At 30.8% G+C, this 22,040-nt stretch overlaps 1 protein-coding gene across 1 annotated transcript in view; it reads right to left on the minus strand.

Annotated features, from left to right (window-relative positions):
- Window positions 1–22,040, minus strand: part of LOC106457959 (filamin-A-like) — a 77,496-nt gene that overhangs the window by 13,597 nt on the left and 41,859 nt on the right. Inside the window, exons 24-35 of the mRNA XM_022384062.1 lie at window positions 19,892–20,065; window positions 19,203–19,397; window positions 18,487–18,708; window positions 15,400–15,573; window positions 9,251–9,403; window positions 8,791–8,874; window positions 8,279–8,422; window positions 7,590–7,769; window positions 6,536–6,679; window positions 2,724–2,849; window positions 971–1,117; window positions 165–269 (exon numbers count right to left, since the gene is read on the minus strand). Of these exons, the coding sequence (XP_022239770.1) occupies window positions 165–269; window positions 971–1,117; window positions 2,724–2,849; window positions 6,536–6,679; window positions 7,590–7,769; window positions 8,279–8,422; window positions 8,791–8,874; window positions 9,251–9,403; window positions 15,400–15,573; window positions 18,487–18,708; window positions 19,203–19,397; window positions 19,892–20,065 (1,848 nt within the window). The remainder of the gene's footprint in view (window positions 1–164; window positions 270–970; window positions 1,118–2,723; window positions 2,850–6,535; window positions 6,680–7,589; window positions 7,770–8,278; window positions 8,423–8,790; window positions 8,875–9,250; window positions 9,404–15,399; window positions 15,574–18,486; window positions 18,709–19,202; window positions 19,398–19,891; window positions 20,066–22,040) is intronic.

Consider the following 22,040-nt stretch of genomic DNA (forward strand, 5'->3'; position numbering starts at 1 on the left):
AAACTAATTAATGGCAGTAAAAAGATGAAAAATGGATAAATTGATGAGCTTGGCAAAAGTATTTAATATTATCTTCATTATAGTAATGAACCATCAATTCCAAGGAACTTAACAATACTGAATAATAACAATTTATAACATGAACAGCACAGACTAAACTTTACCTTCCTCAACTGGAGTGAAAGACAGCCTATAACGAGAACTTGCTATGTGGTCAACTTGAGTATCAATCTGACCATTTGGACCCATAATCTCTGCCTTCAGTTTACCTGCAATTAATTATAATGAAACTTATAGTTCTTTGTAATGTACCAAAACAAAATGAAATGCAAACAAATACAAGCAATTTATAAATGTAAAGTTAATTGCATCACCATCATGCTCTTGGAATTTAAGAATTTCTCAATTGGGAAGACCTTTTAACATTAAGTAATTATTCTCTGATACCATTCATACTCCTGCTTTTAGTCAGTCATAAAGTAATATTTGCATTTACTGACAATATTATTAGAAAATACTGCTACAACATAGTTACCTTTATGTATTAACACATACTTACATATAATAATAAAAAATGATATTTAATCATCTTTTATCACAATAATTTGTAATTATGTTCTAAATTTCCATTATCATATTAACTCCATTTGCTAAAGAATGAAAATTGCACTTTCACAACTGCAGTTTTAAGCTCATTCTCTGAAAATTTATCAATTATGTCCCAGAATGAGCTGCATTAGTCCATTCACTAAGGAATGATAAATTATGCTCTTCATTATTTAATAATAACAAACTAGTCTTTAATAATCCAATATTACTTACATTCACCAAAACTGAACAGTAATGACCTTCATAATTACAATATCACCTGTGATTATCAATTTCATAAATCAAAGATAAGATTAAAGAATGGCTGTTTTAACTGTTTATAATTTTAGAAGTATTTAATAATATTTTTTTTACACATTACCTGGCCCTGCATCACTAGTGTCAAAGGTTATCTTTTTCTGTTCTCCACAATTTAAGACAATATGGTTTTCATCATCTACAAGATTTTCCCATCCACCAATTACACGCACTTTTCTAGGATTCACTACCCGAGGATGGAAAGGACTTCCTAAAACAAAACAGTAATGAGTTAAGTTTATTACTCAATGTATTATAATAATAATAATGGCTTCACTGCTTCCAGTGAAATTAAGATATTGTCTGTTTCTATGGACCATACTGATTGTAAAATTTCACAAAATGAAGGTGCTAATACACAGTGTGTTTTTAATAATCACAATAAGTGCAAAATATAAAAAGCAAATATAATAAATACCAATTAAAACAAAGATATATGACAAAACAACACAGACTTTAATACTAGGCATATCTCAATGACTTATGGTAGTTATGGAATGCAATAAAACACAGGTAAAAATTCCATATATATCTATATTACATCAGGAAATTGTGAGATATGACAGAACAGGCTATAATTAATTAGTAAATATATCTTGATCACCCATTGTGGTTGTGTGATATGACAAAACACAGGTTATAATTAATAAATGTATCTTGATCAGCCATCATGGTTGTGAGATATGACAAAACAAAGCTCATGGTGAATGAGTTAAATAATTATACACAAATGTTCACCAGAATTTTTTATTTTAATAGGACTAAGTTGCATTTGACAAGAAATACATTCAATACTTTGTTCAAATATGTTGGCAAAGGATTAGAGAGGCAAATATAATATTCAAATTCATCCTACAGACATCTGCTCAAAAAAGATAACTGAAGTCACTGTGATGCTCTATGAACCAATTTTACACAGTTTAAGTGTGGTGGAAATTTGCATTCATTACTTGCATTATTTTTCAAGTTGTAATCACAGTGACATTACTTGGAGTTTTATTACTAGAATGTTAAGTAAATTTTGAATAAAGATTAAGCATCAAGTGTAAAAATTAAAACTCATTGCAATTTTCATCATTATTTAATTTAGGACTAATAGTTTTTAAATAGGATAAGGAGTCATAAAATTATAGTTAAGGGAGACACAGAGTTATTTCCTTATCATGTAGACAACTCATTTCTCTCTAGCTTAACACCAGCCTCATGAATTATTTTAAATCAATGTAAACAAATGTATTTTTTGTTTATTTTTATCACACATAATAACCTCCTACCCCACTTTCATTTACCCAAAAGTTTATCAATTAAAATTCCCCGTTTTGGGATTTAAAAGCCAAAAACATACTGATTTTGCAATGATAATAACTGTAGGTATATTTTTAATGATCTTTTGAGAAGATTAAGAAAAATATGATTCTTTCTGAGAATTATGTTTCATTCAAATTATTTCCTTTCAATTACTAAAAGAAACACCTTCAATTTGATAGGCTGATCTATATGTACCACAAAATATGGCAAAAGAGAGAGAGTTTCAATATACAAAACATTCACCAGCATTGAAAAAAAAAACCTCTAATGCTTTCTAATCACAAGAAAGATTTTATGTATTATACAACACAATATACTCATTCATACACTGCTACAATATTATCAACTTAAGTTCTGAAATTGCATCTAAAGAAACAATAAAAATTGATGATGATTTGTGTTAGGGTTATTTCACAAAAGCTGAATGTAATAGTAAACTATGTAAATGCAAATGAACTTAGAACTAGCATTATTAAAAATAATTCTGATCTAGTAATGCTGTTATTCACCTGTCACCTCTTGACTGTTCCAAAAAACTCGTACATCAAAGATTCCTACTTCTTGTGGAACATATGTGACAATAAACATTCCATTTTCTTCCTCATCTACAGAACAGTCAGCTTCTGAGTCAGGGCCTGGGAAATAAAACAAATATGTATTAAAATTAAAAGACAATTATACATATCAGTTTATAATTTTATCAGCTAGCATAATTAGTAGGTTCTAATATCTATAGATATAATTCAGTTTAAAATAAAAAATCTCACTTTAGCAAACAAAATGGTGATATTCAGTTATACTTTAAATGGATAAGCCATCACTGCTTGAAATTAAAAGTAAAATATATGCTTTTGTAAACAGTTTTTAAAATGATATATTAAAAATATAGAATTGTGAGGTTAGTTAACCAATAAAACAAGTTTTAAATATTACAAGTAACTTTCTGCCACCAAAACAAGAAATTAAAAAAAAAAAAATTCTGTAAGCCAGCCAATCAGAAGTATTTAACTCAAAGGATTAAACTTGGTCTTGGATAATGCATCAGTTACACATCTAAAAGGTTCAAACCATAATTTCTATACTGGATGTAGAAGATCATTTTGACAACTGTTATACAGAATATATAGATTATAAGATTACAGTTGTTATGATAGGTGTAGTAGCTCTACAACTTCCTCTTATGTTTTATACACAAGATTAGACTGAAGATTATATATTAAGTATAGATGGTAAGACTTATTTGTTTGTACCAGAAGTAGAAGATCAGACTATAGTTGCTCTACTAAAGGTAGATGATAAGACTATTATTATATGTGGAAGATCATACTGTAGTTGCTCTACTAAAGGTAGATAATATTATAGTTGCTACATTAAAAGTAGATGATAAGACTATTATTACATGTAGAAGATCAGACTACAGGGATTTGAGAATGTTATATAACAGTAAGACTTGTTGAAAGTCTCTTTCTGAATGGTCCTGCTGACACAAAGTTGATCCATATCGTTTTGTTTTCCAATGTCATTAAGTACAAGGGTTATCCCCATCTTAGAAATCCTAATTTCAATATGAACACATCTTTATGGTTTGAGTGTATGAACATTTTGTGTCAGAAAGGGCTGTTACATACCTTCCCTACTACATATGAAATGCCAAACAATGTCAAAATGTAGTTCCAATACATTCTATTCCACAGCTGCTTTATATTAGTTTCAGTTGTCATATATTCAAAATCATTTTAACATATTATACTTAACCCTGTATAGTTGCTATACTAAATGTAGGTGATAAAATTGTAGTTTTTATGCTAGGTGTAGGGCCAGATTAACTTTGATGGGCAGGGCTTTTAAATGCATATCAATTTTTCTTTACTGACTTACCCTTTCCTTGACCTTGGATTTCAAGTGGAAACATTTTGCGAGATAGTGAATTCTACTTTTATTTTGTTATGATTTTGTTTACCATTCATTTATTATTCCTTCTGTCATTTAGTTCAACTATAAATGTTGAGTTATATTAAAGCCCTAACTTACCATATAGCTAAAGCATGTTGATTGTAAGTATGTTTGTGTTATGAAACTGACACAAGCTTCCCCTGCTGGTGATGTACAAATATTAATGTTGTGAAAGATTATGTAAATTATGGTAATAGCCAGTCACACGAGATCTAACCTCGTGGTCTAACCACTGAATAAAAACTCTTCCTTGATCTTTAATGAGTAAGTTCACAAGATATCGTTAGAACACATTGCTAATTTGCTAATTGATGCTTGATATTGTTATTAATCTTGAGAAGAGGTTTAATTTTGGAATATTGTGTTTTTTGGAATTAGGTATTTCTTCATCTGGTTCTTTTTTCCTAATTCTTTTATTTACTGATATTGAGGTTAATGTTGTATTGTTTATTAACATTTGTATCAAGTCCTGGCCAGGCACAGGTTTGTTTACTAACTGTTTTTTTGTAAGTGATAAAATTTGTATTCTACTTGTTTAAACGTTTTATTGTGGATTTCTGTTGTTACATTTTAATATATTGTTGTAGTGGCATTTTGTTTCAGTCCATTATAAAGCATGTTCTTTTGACAAGCAAATATGCCTTTAAAAATGTGATTTACAGGGCTTCCAAGCATAACAATGTAATTCTTACATATACAACATTATGGTGTTACAAGCTGTGCAGCTCCTCCCACACATACACTATGAACAATGTAACAACATGGCAAGGTGCATATAAAAAGACAACAATATCCAAGCTTCAAACACTGTAGAATTTACAATTAAAATACATACATTCACATGACACACTTCAAGTAAACAGAACAACAACACACTACGCCAGTAACTGTGCTGTCTAGCAACAAGAACGAAGTAAGGGCCATTTGTATTGTCAAACTGAATATGGTACTACATTTACCAAAATATAATCTTAGCTCCTTCCTTACTTTTTGGCATGTGCTCTCTATCTGAAGTTTTGATTTGTTGAGTTGTGTAGTTGAGTTTTATAATTACAGTTTCTGTTGCATAAAAAATTGCACTAAATAGACTAGTAAGAAAGTTTTGTGCTGAATAAAAAGAAGCAAGTGAAATGATTTATTACATTCAGACCTATACTTTTTGAATATTATACTTACATTCTAAAAATAATAATAGTATTACAATAATAATAAATGAGGAACACAGCTTTCCAAATGCAGTTGTTATTGATATATTAAATAGGGTTCTTTTGGACTGCAAGGATGCATTTTTATATATTGTATAATAAATTATAGTCTTTTTGTTTCTTGTGGGGAGGGGGTAAATCAGGGACATTGAGTTCCAGTCCCTAAAGGCCCTGGCTACATGTAGAAGATCAAGCTACAGTTCCTATATTAAATCTATGAAGATAACAAGACTAAGAGTGTTAAATCAAATGTAGGAAATCACACTAAGTTGTCATACAAAATTTAGATGATCAGACTATACCTGTTATGCTAGAAAAATAGAAGATCAGCTTAATTTATTATGAAAAGAATATAACATATCTGACTACAGTTGGTAAATATGGTATAAAATGTCAGATTACAACTATTATATTGTGTGTGGTTTGCTGAATGCAGTTGCTATGCCAGTTGTAGATGATTAGACTACAGATGCTATATTAAATGTTGAAAATAAAGAGTGGAGCTGTTTTCCTTAGTGTGGTTGATTACCATTGTCATGCTGAAAATGGTAGAACTGGTACTAAATTTCATGAGTCAGATTTAAGGTTTGTCAGTTAGCAATATAAATACAACACATGTTCAATAATGTCTGTCATTATTCAACAGTCTAGTTTATACTCATTGACACAAAAAGCAGAACAGTGGTGATAATATTTGAATGAATATTTCAGTTCAGCTATTATTGAAACTGGTTATTTTAAGCTAATGAGGTTAGAACAACTTAACAAACAACACATGACTACATTTCTAATTGAGAATGGACCTAAACTGTAAATTCTCTGTGGAGTAGAAAGACTGACAGCTCTAGCTAATATATGTTACCAAAAGTTTGCTTCAATGAATTTTTTTTGTTCGATGCAGTGCTATATACATAATGTTATTATAACTTGCATTTATTTTAAATATATCTACACAAAGTTTTGGTGAATAAACTTTGAAAGTTGTTGTATTTTTAACTTGGACTAAGCTTCTTCTCTTAAACAATCTAACAAATAAACTTCAACCACTCTTACAAGTTTTCCATGCCAATGGCCATGCACCCAACTTATTGCAGCTACAGGAGGTATCACAAAGTTTACCCACAATGTATTTCAAAATTCTGATTAACAGATACATTACTAACCCACAACTTCTACTTCTGGCCTTCCTCTCAGCCCTCTAGCATCAATGTTGAAAGTGGCAGCATTGCCACATTCTGCCAAAGAGAGTCCAGGTCCCACAACAGTTGGAGTTCCTCCATCATGAACAGTGAAAGTAATGGGACTGTCTGCTTAAGTAGAAAATGTGTTAACAGTTTATTACCATTTATTTTTGATAAAAGAAAACTATCTGTTTACAAAAATGCAATATCAGAATAAATGAATTACATAAATAACATTAAAACAAAAACATATTTAACTTAATTAAAGATTAATACACATATCCAATTAATATAAGCAAATATGTTACAAATACTGTAGTTAACCAACATAATATTTTAAATGCATTCTGATGTTTTAACAAACTAAACTCTATGTAGATAGTTAGAAAAAAACTACAGTCAACACTGAACACAAGTATCAGCATCAAAACAATTTATCCTTCAGACTCATTGTTTTATGTTGACAATCAGAGGAACAGACACACATTTTGCAGTATTCTGATAATACCAGCTCAAAGGTTAGAGCTACAGAAGTTTGTTTAAAAATAATTCAAATAAGAAGATAACAGAATAGCTTTTTTTTTTAAAACTGATGATTAACATCATTTTTATATATTTTCTGATATTTAGCCAATAGGTAAGTTTTAAAGAACAAACTATGACAGTGAAAATTTTTCACTTAAGATACTTATACATACTTAAATACCAATTAATCAAACTGTATTAATTTTGTCAGACAAAAAACCTACAATATGATTTTTTCCCAACAATAACAAAAGTATACTTTTAAATAAAAAAGTTCAATATTCACTTAACATATGCTAATTAAAAGAAAAGTTAAAACCCTACATAAATTGAACTTATTAGCAAAAAAGAAGATGCTTTGTAACAAGATACATCTAGAAAAAGTTCATTCTCAGTATAGTTATTTCTGTTTAATAAGCTTATAACAAAAAATGAAAGAATCTTATAGTCATGCACTGATATGTAACAAACTTTTCTTCAAGAACAATAAAATCAGAAACAGAAATCTTGCCTGGTATTTCCATTCCTCCATATGTTATGCCAATCTTGTATTTCCCTGGGACTGTTGGCATGAATTCTATCAGTTCACCTTCACCATCAGGTGTTCCTTTCACTTCAATTGGTAAGTGGCGTCCTAGAGGGCTGGTCACTGTGACGTCTAACTCAGCATATCCCGCATCTTGACGATTCACTAAGACAATATGAGGCATTTGAATATTACTATTTCATATGTACACTCATAGGATATACTAATTTATATCATAAAAGTGGCTGTATCTTGCAAGCTTATACGTGAAATAAAGTGTAAAATCTGGGCATTAATATTTTGAGGAAATAAAACAATAAACTAACTAAGAGAAGTGATTTAAAAAAGACAAAGACAAATGCTTTGTTAATGAGAAAACCTAAGTTCAGTATAATTGCAAAAAAACCACCAGTTATTAACATATCTGCTTATTTAAATATAACAAAACCATATAATACAAACAGAACTAATATGAATGAGCACAGCAAGTTAACATAATTATTGTCAGAAAAATGAATCACATATGGTAACAATTTCATAATATTTATAAACAAATCTGACAGTAATAATGTTTGAAAATTACATTGCACACCACAAGAAGGGAAAGGTAACAGCAGCCTTAGATTTATCATAGATTTTAAGTGATTCACAATTTGAACAAATGTCACACTTACATGCAAAAGAAATTTTTTCATTCACAAAAAATGTTGTGTTTTTTGTCCTTTGAATTGTCACATGATTAGAATCAAACACTTCACAGATAAAGGGTGAACCTGATACAGCCTTTCCCAAATATAGGACCTCGATCTTGTAACCACCTGAAGACAAGCAAAGATATTAAACTGGAGCTTTTCATAATAAAAATACGTGAAACTCATAAACTCTGGTTAGTAGAATGTTGTGTTTACTTTTGTAAGGATAAAATTGTTTTTTTATAGGTTTTAATTTTGTCTCTACAGATTGCAAGACTCAAATAGGTGTATTTCTTTTGTATTATTGTTACTGTAATAAATCTTGATCTTTCAATTATGAGAAGAAAGATTTGAAAAATTCTGAGTTTTTATTCCATCATAGAAAATACTTATTTTTTCTTTCCTGAGAGAAAATATCAGCATTTAGGATAGAACTGTTGACTATAGAAGCTATAAAACAGTTTTATAGAGAAGTAAGATAAAACAAGTATAACCTGCAAATTGAGGGCTCCATTCAGCTAACAAACTTCCATCTTTTTGATGATAACATCTAACTGGTACAGGTGAGCCTGAAGGACCTAGAAATAATGTTTTAGAAATAATAGTTGACTCACAAAAGAGTAATAAGATATTCAGACTAATAAAGCCATGAGTTTAAAATACAATATTCCAAAACTTGAAATTTCACAAGTGAATATAGCTAGCTAATTCCTGTTAAAATAAGACTATGATCACACAGAGTTTTATGCTTACCTGGGAGAAACATTTCAATATTTTAGTAAAAATCAACTTCAAACACACCACAATTCACTGCCTTTTTACTTTTTTTTTCATTCATCTGGATTTACAGAAATATAAAAAGTTAATTATCTTAAAATGATAAGTTAAAGAATAAAAAATGTCAATGAAAGAGGATAAGGTATATAGAAAAAATAATGAATGCAAGCTCCATACTTGTAATAAAAACATCAAAATCGTTGGCACCACCAAATCCACCAGTTTCAATAAAAAAAGTTGCATCTCCTCCAAGAGGAAGTGACTTCAGGCCTGTTCCATGGACTGAGATTGTATTTGTAAGATCTCGTACTTCTATAATCTGTGGACAGTCTGAGAGAAGCAGAACAAGTTGGGAATTAAACAGGTTTAACAAAAGTGTAGTTTATCTAATTGCCTTTAATGCATGTCAAAACATAATTTTCATTTGAATTAAATAGTCAACGACTAATGTTTTTACATTTGTAGATGTTAACATATTTCACAGGAAACAAATGATACAAAAGGCATATTTGTAAAGTATAATATACTGGGTAACTCTATGTGCATAAATGGAAATAAAAAGTTTGCAAACCACAACCTTTTACAGAGTACCATTCAACATGACATTACGTATCTAACGTCAAAGTTATCAACAATTCATTTTACCCTACATTGCTGATTTAGCGACAGTTCATGGTAGAGGAGAGTAGATACAAGATACAGTGTACGGAGATACTGAAAAAAAAACTGTATATATGCATGTTGGAAGTTCTAGAAGTTGTGGAAATGAAATATGCAAACTATACAATGGATAAATGTATTTTCATTCTTCTCACAAACATCACCTTGCATACTGACTTGTCACAGTCTGCATCAGACTGATGTTTTCAATCCACAGACTTATCTTGACAACAAATAGTTTTGATAATCATCCGATTTTTTATTTACAATAGACTTATAGATTTTAGTCAAAGCTTGCCATATTTCATGAAGATACACATAGCAAATTCCAGATTTTATTCAATATTCCTTCTCCAGTATGGGGTCAGTCCAGTGGGCTGGGCATATTCATGTTTGGTTAAATGGAATTTCAATGGTTTAACTTAATACATAAAATTTATTTCTGTAAGTTTTTTTTTATCAAATTTACAAATAGCAACTATCAAGTTGTACTTAATGGTTTTAATATAAGACTCTTGTGGCTCAAAACAATGAACTTTTGGTTGACGGTCAAAGTAACAAGACAAATGTGGAAAATATCCAGTTAAACAATTAATGGTACAGTAATATATTTTAATACTGTGCCATTAATTATTAATACTCAATTTAGAATACTAGGTAAAAATTGAAATATCATGAAAACTTTGTATCCTACTTTTCATAATACTATCAGCAAGTTTGTTTTGAATTCATGTGACTTTGATCCACTACACTCAACCATATTTACAAACTATGATGTCTCAATTATAAATGTGAACAGCTGTTTGTAAGTAAAGTGTACCAGCAGATTAGACAAGTAAACGATACATTTACGTTTGTTAATGTTAAGAGGTGTGGTATTTTTTAAATTATTTATTTATCTAATTTGTTGTGCACTTTTTATATTAATTAGTTATTCAAATTTTACTTTTAGGGATAATAATAATAATAATAAATTATTTGTCAGTATCTTTGTCAGATACAAGATCAAGAGGAAGATCTCTTTTCTATCATTTATAATCATAACAAACATTAAAAAAAATAATAATAACCAAAACAAGAAAGACAAAGGCAATAATAAAGTGTTCATTCAGATTGTTCTTTATGACCCCAAAGATATTCCTACTTACAATGAAAATAACTTGCATTTTAGAATGTGTAAAAATACTAAAACAAAGTCATAAACATGAAAGCACTTCTTAAATAGTCCAAATTCACTTCTTATATCATATTTACAATAACATATCATTTCACCTCATTATGCTCATATCGGTTGCTTGAGCTATAACCCTCATATTCAATCTCTCCTCAACTTGCATTACTTAGATATTTTGATATGTTATGAGTTACTGAACGAAGATGTTTTTCTGTTAAAAACTACTTTGAACACTCAAAACTGTGGCTTTAGCATTATGGTAAATAATGAGAAAATTTTGACTTTTTTTTTCTGTTTACAATATTATATTCCTTTTTAAAAAATAAGACTAAAAAGTCAAAATATTCAAAAAAAATCATAATCTACATGAAATTCTCTTTTTAGAATAACCTTATTTGCAAAATATTTTATGTATATAGCAGCACCCTCTCCAGATATAATGATAATGTTCACCATTTTGTTTCTGTTTACCCAATTGATCAGAAATTGGTGTTAAACAGTTCCAATTTTTTTAACTATTTCAATGAGGTGCTACTTGAATACTAACTCCACATTTACCAGAATGTCTTTTTAAATTTCTCTGAGTTATAATTTAGAACATCCTAAGTATGGTTCAGTTCTGTGCTAAATTCAGCCTTAGATGTTACTTTCTGTTGCAGAGTCTTGATCACAGGAGTTATCTGCTGTTATCAGATATTTGTTTCTTACTGTACTTTGTATATATATATATATATAGAGGACTGGTTTATGTCTGTCTCATGGAAAGATACTTCCAGATTCTTTTGATTCATCATTTTTTGATTGGTCTGCTATAGAGAGAGGGTGAATTGTAAATGAAACTGCAGCATTTTCAGATAGATTTGAAAGAGACAGAACTCACTATAGAAGTGTCATTCTTGTTCCAATGTTTTACACAGAGTCTGCTGATTGTGTGAAGTTGATCTTAATTTTCAGTAAAGTTTATTCTTATCTACTTTAAGAATATACAATTTTAGTTTATTTACTCTTTTCAGTTAAATACCATTTTCTATATTTCAATTTTGCCACATTGTAATAGTCCTATCACTTCAACAATTAGATACCCTTCAATTTATCTTTAACATTAAAGTGTATATTTTTGTTTCAACTTCAAACTAAGTCTTGTGTCTCTCATTCCACCATTACAAATCACTATACCTGTCCTTCCACATACTTAGGTTCTCAAGTCTCTAGTTATTATGGAGATTAAGTAACTGTGTTATTGAATTAGCACATGTTCGACCAAGGTTAGTAATGCAGAAGTGTTTTAATGTGACAGAAGTAAATACTATGTGTAAATGTGACAACCTAATCTTGTTGTAGGTATGACTCTATACATGCCTGAATGGTAAAATTTAATAGCAAAAAGTTAGTTAGAACGTTTTTTGCAAGCTTTCATCTTTTTACCTATAATATACTATTATTAAACAGTTTCTTTAAAGAATGTAGTCTAAAAAACTAATGATAACTATAAACAGTTATATTTCTAAAGCAGTTTGGCAGTAAAAGGTGCATGGAAATAAGTATAAGAACCAGTACTGAAGAGAAAAAGGTTGTGATCCGAGAGTATATGCTCTATGGAATGACCCCCCTCCCATTAATATTAGCACCATCCCAGAGGGGATTGCATCCATTAAAGTCTCCCAAGATTAAAAAGGGAGACAGCAACTGTTCTATGAGAGCATCAAGGTCTGATTGATCATAAGTCTCTCCGGGAGGCAGGTAGAGAGAACAAAGAGTGATGGTATGACCCAAGGCAACATGGATGGCTATGGCCTTCAAGAGTGTATAGAGTGACACCAACAAGATGGGCACGTGCTGGATCTATCAGCAGTGCAACCCCTACATGCACTCGTCCATCACACAACCTGTCATTCCAGTATAAAGAAAACTGCCCAAAAGGTGACTGTATCGGCAGTTTTCAGGAATGTTTCCTGCAAAAAAAGAAACACGGGATGATAGGAATCGATCAAGGCCTTAATGTCATCCAGATTAGAATGAAAACCTTGATAGTTCTACCGTATCAAAGTAGCCACTTTTACTTAGATGGAGGAGAACCTCCATGGATCGTGCCCTTGGTCAGGTGGGCAGATCTCTGTCATTAGATTTAGATTCCAGCAACTGAGGGTGTGAGTGAATAATCGTTCTGCATCGTGGGGCTGAAGAAGATGGATCCAAGAAGCCGGGGCCAAAGGAAGTGGACCCGAGTAGTCACTGGAAGGAATGGTGGGGACAGAGACAGGAGTAGAAGTTGACTTGTGAACTCGGTTATCCATTTAGGGCAAAAGACTCTTCACATGATGCAAAAAAGACTCTGATGGATGCACATAAAGGTCCATATGCACTCCCACTGTAGCAATGCAACATAGTGCAGTGGCATATGTCCAAGATGGAGTAGAGGACAATAATGTCTGAGCCTCAGGGTAAGAAATATTGTTAACAGTTTTTAAATACTGTACCTCTTTCTCCTCCACCCACTTAGGACAATATCTATAGTAAGAGGGGTGGGAACCACTACAATTAACACAGTGAGGGTCCACTTCACACTTGTAGGCTTCATGGTCTTTGCCACCATGATGAGCACACATCACAGAACCATGACAAGATGCCTTCGAATGACCGAACTGCTGACACTGGAAATATATGGCTATACCTTACAGTTCAGATAACCTGCCTTGACAGTAGCAGGTGAATGTGGCAATGTAAACATCAAAATAAGAACATTGGTAGGCAGCATAATTCCTTCTTTTTGAGTGGAGATACACCACACCGCAGAGATTCCTTGGCTGGAGAAACCAGCGAGGATCTCTGACTCCGGAATGTTCTTCAAATCCCTCTCAATAATAATCCCTCTTGAGGAATTCAAAGTAGCATGGGAAGTAACCTCAATGGGTATATCCACAATGGTCTTCAACTTGAAGAGGAGTTCGCTATGTTTTGGTGTAGACATTTCCATGAAAATGTCCCCAGAATGTAGCTTCTTGAATGACTTTGGAGAGCCAGCAAGCCCCTCTAATCCCTTCTCAATAAAAAAGGAGACATTTGTCCTAAAGGTTTTTCAGACAAGGAATGCAAAATCTAAAAACAAGGTACAGGAGCAAGATGAGTTGAAGATTGATGATCACAGTCTTCATGGCATTGTCGTTTACTAACAAGCTGAGTTTTTACTATTTTATTTTTTTGAGGATTTGTGGGATCCATAATATAAGGAGAAAGATTCAGTGCCCACTGACCCCACCCACCATGGGGTCTTACGAGGGGACACATTACACTGCCAAACAAGGACACTGAAGCAACACCAGGGTTTTGTGAGCACTATACACAAACACCAGCATCAGACACAATGTTCACAACACCCATTAAGAATGGGGAACAACCCAAGGTCATCTGTCTATAGAAATTCAAGGCCAAAGTGGTGTGTTGCAGTGCCCCAGACGTCTCTCAACCACCAGGATCCTCTCCCCCCCTTTCATGAGTTGCCACACACAGCAAACACGTGGATGGATGTTCAGATCCTATAAAAGGTAAATGAAAATACAGAACCTTCGCTGGGAGGTCCCCTCACCACATACAGAAATCCATCTCAAGGGGCCTGTTGAAAATAAATCACTTTTGTTTTTTTATTTTCATGGCAACATTTCAAGCTATAAACAAGTCTGTTGGTTAATGACATACTACCGAGGGATGAAACACTTTAATCTGTTTATTTTGTTACCTTTACATATTTTTGTTTCTTAATTGAACAGAAAAATAAGTTGCCAAAGAAAAACACTTTTATAAAGGTAAATTTATCATTCTAGACTTAACAAAAGTTCAAAAGGCAATTAAATAGTAATGAAAATGAATGCATAGCAATGATGAGTATGACTTAAAACTTGAAAAGATAGAAGTATCATCATCAGATTTATGACTTTCTTCATAACAGTTTTAACAGCTGATGATACTTTCCAACATTTTTAATCAAGCATTTACTAAAATGACTGAAAAGTTATCTCCAATATGAATGATATGAATATATATATATAGAGAGATTAAATGTTTCAAAAATAGTTTCATAAATGCAATTTTTAACTAACACTTTTAATTTTTATTTCATTTTTACTTGAATTTGTTTATTTTAGAGCAAATCCATATTGGGCTGTCTGTTGTGTCCACCATGGGGAATTGAACTACAAATTTTAGCATTGTAAGTCCATACACATACCACTGTCCCAACTGGGGGTCTTTTTACTTGATGATTACACTGTGTGTGCAAATGTGACAACATAGTATTGTTACAACTATGAATTGTTTTCATGCATAGATGATAACTTTTCATAACATTTCTGACATTAAATCACACATTTTTTTGTTCTCTACATTTTTAATGAATATTTAAAACTTGTTTTTTTATAAAGTTCTATAAAATATTTTCATTAACATGTAAATTTTTATAAAAATATGAAAACAATAATAAGTAAAACTTTTGTTTTACCTGTCAACTGGTGGTTACTGTAATACACATCAACTTTGTGTGGTACACTGGAATTAGGAGTATATGTCACTTGATACACCCCTTGACTGAGTTCTCGAACGGAATGACGAACTTCTTGACCCCCAGCTACAATGTGTACAACCAGATTACCTTGTCCAGCTTTTGTTGTGTCCACTTAGGTCAAATAAATTTAAAAAAAAGTTAAACAAGTTAAAATTATACATTCAAAAAACAGCAAAATTAAACACTATCTTAAACACCATTAAATGCAAAACTTTTTGGAAATAGCATGTCCAAAATAAACATACTATTCTCTTTACAAGTAATCTAACCTAGCTACATGTCTCTATTTTATATTAATTTTGCAACAACATTCTTTCCACCCTTAACCCCTATCATGGTATAATGTTTCACTAGGCATTAACAGCTAAAAGATGGTGCTAATGTCTTTCTTCTATGATTAAACTTAATTTTCCATTTTTTATTTCCTACATAAATAATCTATGTAGGTTGAGTAGGGTATAATTAAATGATTTCTCTGATATTCAGATTACAAGACTTATTTTTCACTGCAGCAAACATTACTTTAAAACCAAAAAGAATTTATTAAAAAAACCTTAACTACAAATAACTATCTTCAACATCAGTTGAAAGTGGAGTATGAGTATCTAAAGACAAAAATATGGAAACATTTTGGTAGTTGTTTTTACTTACAATTGTAATATTAAAGGAAATGCATATTGTTCATGTTCAGTTGCAGTTAAGTTCAATATGGATGAAGGATCCTTAATATTAGGAGTTCACCCATTAGAAATACTGTTTAATATTTTGACATCATCAAGAGAAAATTAACAATCATAACAGTCACTGTGTTGGTGGTAGATATGCAACAGATTTGATATATCTGGCTTCAAGTGCTTTGAACAAACTGTTTCAATGAGAGCAAGGAACAAGTATAATTGTTTTAAAATGTTCTACATTAAAGAATACGTGTGTCATTTTTCAGTTGGCAAATGGCTTTTTTCTAGGAACTCAAATGACTCAAAAGCCTGAAGACTAATTCTAAAAATCCTTTATACATCACATTACATAATTCAATTAAAGTATCTCATTACTGACCACTTTTGTTCTGTAGTATTTTTTGTGTACCTATTACATTAAATTTGAATGCAAGTTATGTCTGTTATAACTTTGAAAATTATGTTTCATATTATCATGTAGTTTCATGGTATAAAAAATGAGAGATTAGTGACCACACTTGAACTTAAAAAGTGTCATATAATTTTTTTATATTTCAAATATTTAAAAATCAATAAAAAGTCAAAGCATAAATTTCTAACTTTTTATTTATAAAATTCAGCAGCAAAGCTATATATAATAAATATATTTTATAAAGCATTGTTTAACAGCAAAATAGCTGACATATACTTAAAACTAGCTTTCTTATTAAACTTTTAAAGGTAGTAGTGCAACTGTCAGGGATGTAGCTAGAAATTATTAATAGTTGTTTCTTTTTGTAAAGATGAATGATTATCTTATGATCAACCTCCTATGCAAGGGCTCTACGACTCCTCACCAAGAGAAAATTTAAAAACTAGATGTTCTGAGATCCAGTTTAAGGCTATTTTGGGTGAAACAAAATAAACTTTTATCAAACATGGGAACACTAATAATTTTAATAATATTTGTATTTTTAAATCTTATGTTTAGACAAACTTAGTATGAAAATGTAACTAAGCTGTGGTTAGTTACTTTGGATTCTACAGTCTACTTGCTGCATCACACTGGTAGTTGTCAGGGAGATACTTTCCTCCTTAAAAAGATGAACAGCATAAGTTACATTGTTTCATTGTGGCAGCTGTAACAGTGGGAAAATTTCCCTTATCTGCAAGAAGATCCAGGGACTGCCAAGTTAATCTGACATCACAATTGTACTACTTATGACAAGTACAAAGTAGGATGTACTGTGACAAAAATTATACATTCACACCACTTTTTATGAGCTTGGCATCTTGTGAATAGAAAACAGCCAAAATTAAAGGTTAAAATTAAGGTTAAAACTTGAAAACAAATCTCATGCAGCAATTTTTTAAAGTACAAACTATCAAAGTATATTTGCTACGTTCCTAACTTCTAAGTTTGACATCTTGTGGCATCAGTACTCTACTGGTTAAAGCAGCAAACCAACTAGAAAGCCATAAAATTAAAAAAGACAGAAAACTCACCATGGGTTCTGTAAACACACAAATATACTGTAAAACTGTACAGATAACAGTGCATCACACACTTTGAGGACCAAAGGTAAAAAAATATATACAATCTTTGTGTGAAGAATTTAAGCCTCAAATAAAATAACAAAATTACTGTCGAATTTTGAAGGAATCTTGTAGCAATCCAATTTCATGGTCTTAACACTTGTGTTTTTAAAATAGTAATTTTAATGTGAAAAAAGGTACAATTGGTAAAAGTCTGTTCAATACTCATAGAATAAGCTGGTTCAAAAAGATCTGACAAAAAGAAAAATTACATTCTCTGTGTTATTCAAGAAGGATTCTGTAGACAGTTGGTTAAAAGGAAATGCTTTGTCTCTTTATCTGTTTCGAGATAACTTGATCACATTAGACCATCACATGCAACGAGTTAGTGAAATTGATGCATGTTAGAAACTAAGAGGACTGTAGAAGCTAAAGATGAGCTCCATATTTTGTGATGTGAAAGAAAGAATTCAAAGATCAAGAACTAAAATATTGTGCTCAAAAATTATATATAAACTGATTGCTTCATGCTAACAAAGAAATAGAAAAGATAAGGTTCAACTTCAGTTGTTGTGCCTAATGTTGCATTTACAATACTAATAAACTCTGATATTAATTTATGGAGTTCAGAAAATTTGGAAAACTTTGTCAAATTGCATATAAGGCTTAAGTTTTCATTATCAAAGATATATTGATTAGGCAGAATATTTTTAAAAGAAACTTACCTTTTATATTTCTACTCAACAACTGTAGCACTTTGATCGAATCTTGCAATTAATTTTGTCAGGTTAGACTGACTGTAAACATTTTAAAAGTTACTTGGAAATCTCACCTTTAAAATTCTGTTCTCTTCCAATAATTCCATCAACAAGATCTAAAATCTTTACTTGAGTGGGGTCACATACTTCCACAAGGTATGGTTTGCTGGTTATAGGGTTGCCACGGTGAAGAACTTCTATTCTATGAGTTCCTGCAGTTTGAGGGTGATACTCAGCCTGATATAAGTTGTGATCCAATCTCAATACTGAGGCTGGAATTCTAGAGTCTCCTGGTCCTGAAAAATTTATTTGACATAAGAGGAGACTAAAATGGGATAGTAGAATAACAAGAAAACGTTAGTGTAGAGACATTGTTTTAAACGTTTAGATTATTGTAAAAGTAAATAAAACTAGTGTATAAACACAATCTTTGTTTGCTTTTAATTTTTATTAAAATAAGATAAACTTTTACTTCTCCTCAAAGTTATCTCCAAAAGCTTGTTTTACTTATATCTTTGTTGTTCTTAAGATAAACAGTCCTCCTTTTTTTTCTAATGTTACAAAACATTTTGGTATTGAAAATTATGAAAAGGATTAAAATTGTAAAGATTAAGTCACTAATTACTAAAGAATAGACTTCCTAAAATATGAAAACACAGTTATCATTATTATGAAAACAATACTAAGCTGAAGAAATATAAAAAAATTACAAAAGATAGCATAAGCACCATAAGCATAAGAGATCAACTAAAATATCTAAACTAAAACATGCAAGTCATTAAAAACTCACCAATCACACATATCTCAACACTACCATCCATTTCCTTGGTTTCAATTTCAAAAGTGTTTAATGAACCAACTACACCTTGTTTCAGTCCTTCACCCTTTGCTATTAACGTGGAACTACTCCTAGTACTACTAGATGTTGTTGTTAACTTTGATTCATTAACAGTGCCTTCCCTCACTTCTATTTTAAATGGGCTACCTGAAATAGATAAATAATGTAAAACAATTATTCTGACAGTAACTTTTTCTTGTTCAGTCTTTAATTCTTTTTAGGTAACATATTTTTATACTCAATCATATGATTTAAATAACATATATCCTATAAAAGTATTGAAATAAAAAAGTAAAAGCATTTTTCTTTAAATATAGTGATTTTAGTCACCTTTAGAAGGACATGTTAAAAATAAATATGTAACATATATTGACACAAAATGTTAAAAATACTTATTGAGATGGGGCAATTTATCCCCTAAGATTAATGGATAACAAATAATGTAAATTCATATTAGCTATGATCAGATTATTCCTTATGTAATTAAAAAACTTTACAATACTTCAACTACCAGCTTATTATCCTCAGCTAATTTTTATAGATAGTTTAAGCTTTTTATTAATTAAATGTTTAAAAATGTTTGTCTGAAGAGAGCTCAACATAAGCTAAAAATGCTTGTGAAATAAGTAAATCAAAATTACCTGGCACATCTTCTTCATTAAAAGTGGCATTTACATAATGAGACATTCGATCCTGAGGAACAAAAGTGACATCATATAAACCTCTGCTTTTCATTGACACTTCGGCTCGAACAGATGATTTTCGGGTAGTAATTACCAGTTCTAAAGTTCCTTCACCAGCCTGAGATGCATCAACTACAAAGAAATATGTGTAGAGACATTGCATAAATTTACCGAAATTTTTGTACAGAACACAATAAACATTACACATCAATACATTCTAAGATATATATACTGGATGGCAGTATTTTAGATAATGCATCATACAGATGAAGTGTGCAGAGACAAGCAGTGTGAACATTAGATTTGTGAGGTGAAATTATCACTCTAGGGAATAAGAAAATACATTCATAAAGTGAAGTGCATGTATTAAAGAAGGATATACAGAAAACATTAATATGGTAAAGTGAACAAGATGAAGAGATGTACAGATAATATGTTACTATGGTGAAGTGTAGATTTTACCTTCATGTCTTTAAAGCCTATAATTCAGGCCCTACTGCTTATTACCTATATAAAAATGATTCATATGTTCTTTAATATTTTTTTTTGTTTCATCAGATTCTGAAAGTTGTTTTAACAGTTAGCACAAAGATAGAGCCTTTTTACCTTTTAATAATTTCTGCAATTCTTGTTTTTATCATGATCATCTAATTTTTAAGGAATCATCTGTTTTATTTTTTTCTCTTCCAAAGCAGTATAATGTTTCTATTTATACTGGACAGTCCTTTTTCAGCATTCACTTGATGTAACTTCTGTATCTCTGTTTGTAGCAGAATGCTGTGAAAGTTTTACTCATTTTGCAATTGTAGAGAATTCTTGCTACATTTATCTTCAACCCACCAAAGAAAGAAATATTTTCTTCAAGTAAACATTCAACATTTTCACTTTTTTTTTGTCCACGTTTTAAGAACTTTTTGTTTTTCCATTCTAGTTTCAAACCAAAACAAAGTACAATGCAATTACAAAAGCAAATATTAATGCACTTTCAGATATGAATCTTGATTACTGGGAATTCTCTTTTTGTAGATTTCTTAATTTTCTAATCCATTTTATCCACTGTTCTCAACTTGTTTTAAAACCTGATGTACAGTAATATAATAGCCTGAGATGAAACTACAGGAAATATAGTTATTTTACAAAGTATTGCTAGCCTGAATATAGTAAGTTTGGAAAAGTCGAATTACTCTAGGTCATGTGCCTAATGTACAGTACACAACATTAATATAGCATATCTTAAGTTTATTTAAATATATAACAAATATATTAACTGAAATTTAACAATGATTTATATATAAAATAAACTACAAAATAAATAAAAACCCTAATTCTGCTTAAACTACTTTCAAATTTGCAAATCAATACCAAATACAGCAACTTGAAACATCACTGTTATGAAACTAAGTGAGTATAATCAGATATTTGTAAACAGTCCATAAGTCACACCAACAAAATTGTTGCCCAGCAAACAGGCATATGATCCCTCTTTTTTAAGATTATAATCTATATTTATTCACATATAAAATATTTTTTGTAATGCTATTTCATATTTTAAGTCACAGAAACTGCAAAAAAGAAAAAATCAGTCATTCATTGTATTTTTTTAAAAAAACTTTTGTTTGTTTTCAGTGCAAAACTACATTATGGGCTATCTGTGATTTGTCCACCATGGGGAATCAAACCATGGATTTTAGTTCTGTAAGTAGATAAACTTGCTGCTGACCCACAGGGGTACTTGTAATATATAGGAGAGGTAATTTGATTAGAATGTGTTGCTGCAGCTTATTAACTGATGAAGACCTGTTGGTTTAAGAATTTTTAGCAAAGCTACACAAGGTATATCTATGCATAGCCAATCCAAATTTTGAACTGACAGACTAGAAGAAAGGTAAATAGTCAACAGCACTTACTACCAAACTCTTGTCTGATCAAACAGAAAAATTTAACAGTCACTGTTATAGTGCATCCAAAAATTGAACAGGTGGAACACATTTTTTTTTGGCAACAGGATACAAACCATGAATTTTCAGATTTACAGTATAGTTCACTAATCATTAGGCCACTCCCAGTTGAACTTGGGTATAACAATTACAGACAAATGAAAATATAT

The sequence above is a fragment of the Limulus polyphemus genome, unplaced genomic scaffold, assembly GCF_000517525.1.
Source record: "Limulus polyphemus unplaced genomic scaffold, Limulus_polyphemus-2.1.2 Scaffold397, whole genome shotgun sequence".
Lineage (NCBI taxonomy): Eukaryota > Metazoa > Arthropoda > Merostomata > Xiphosura > Limulidae > Limulus > Limulus polyphemus.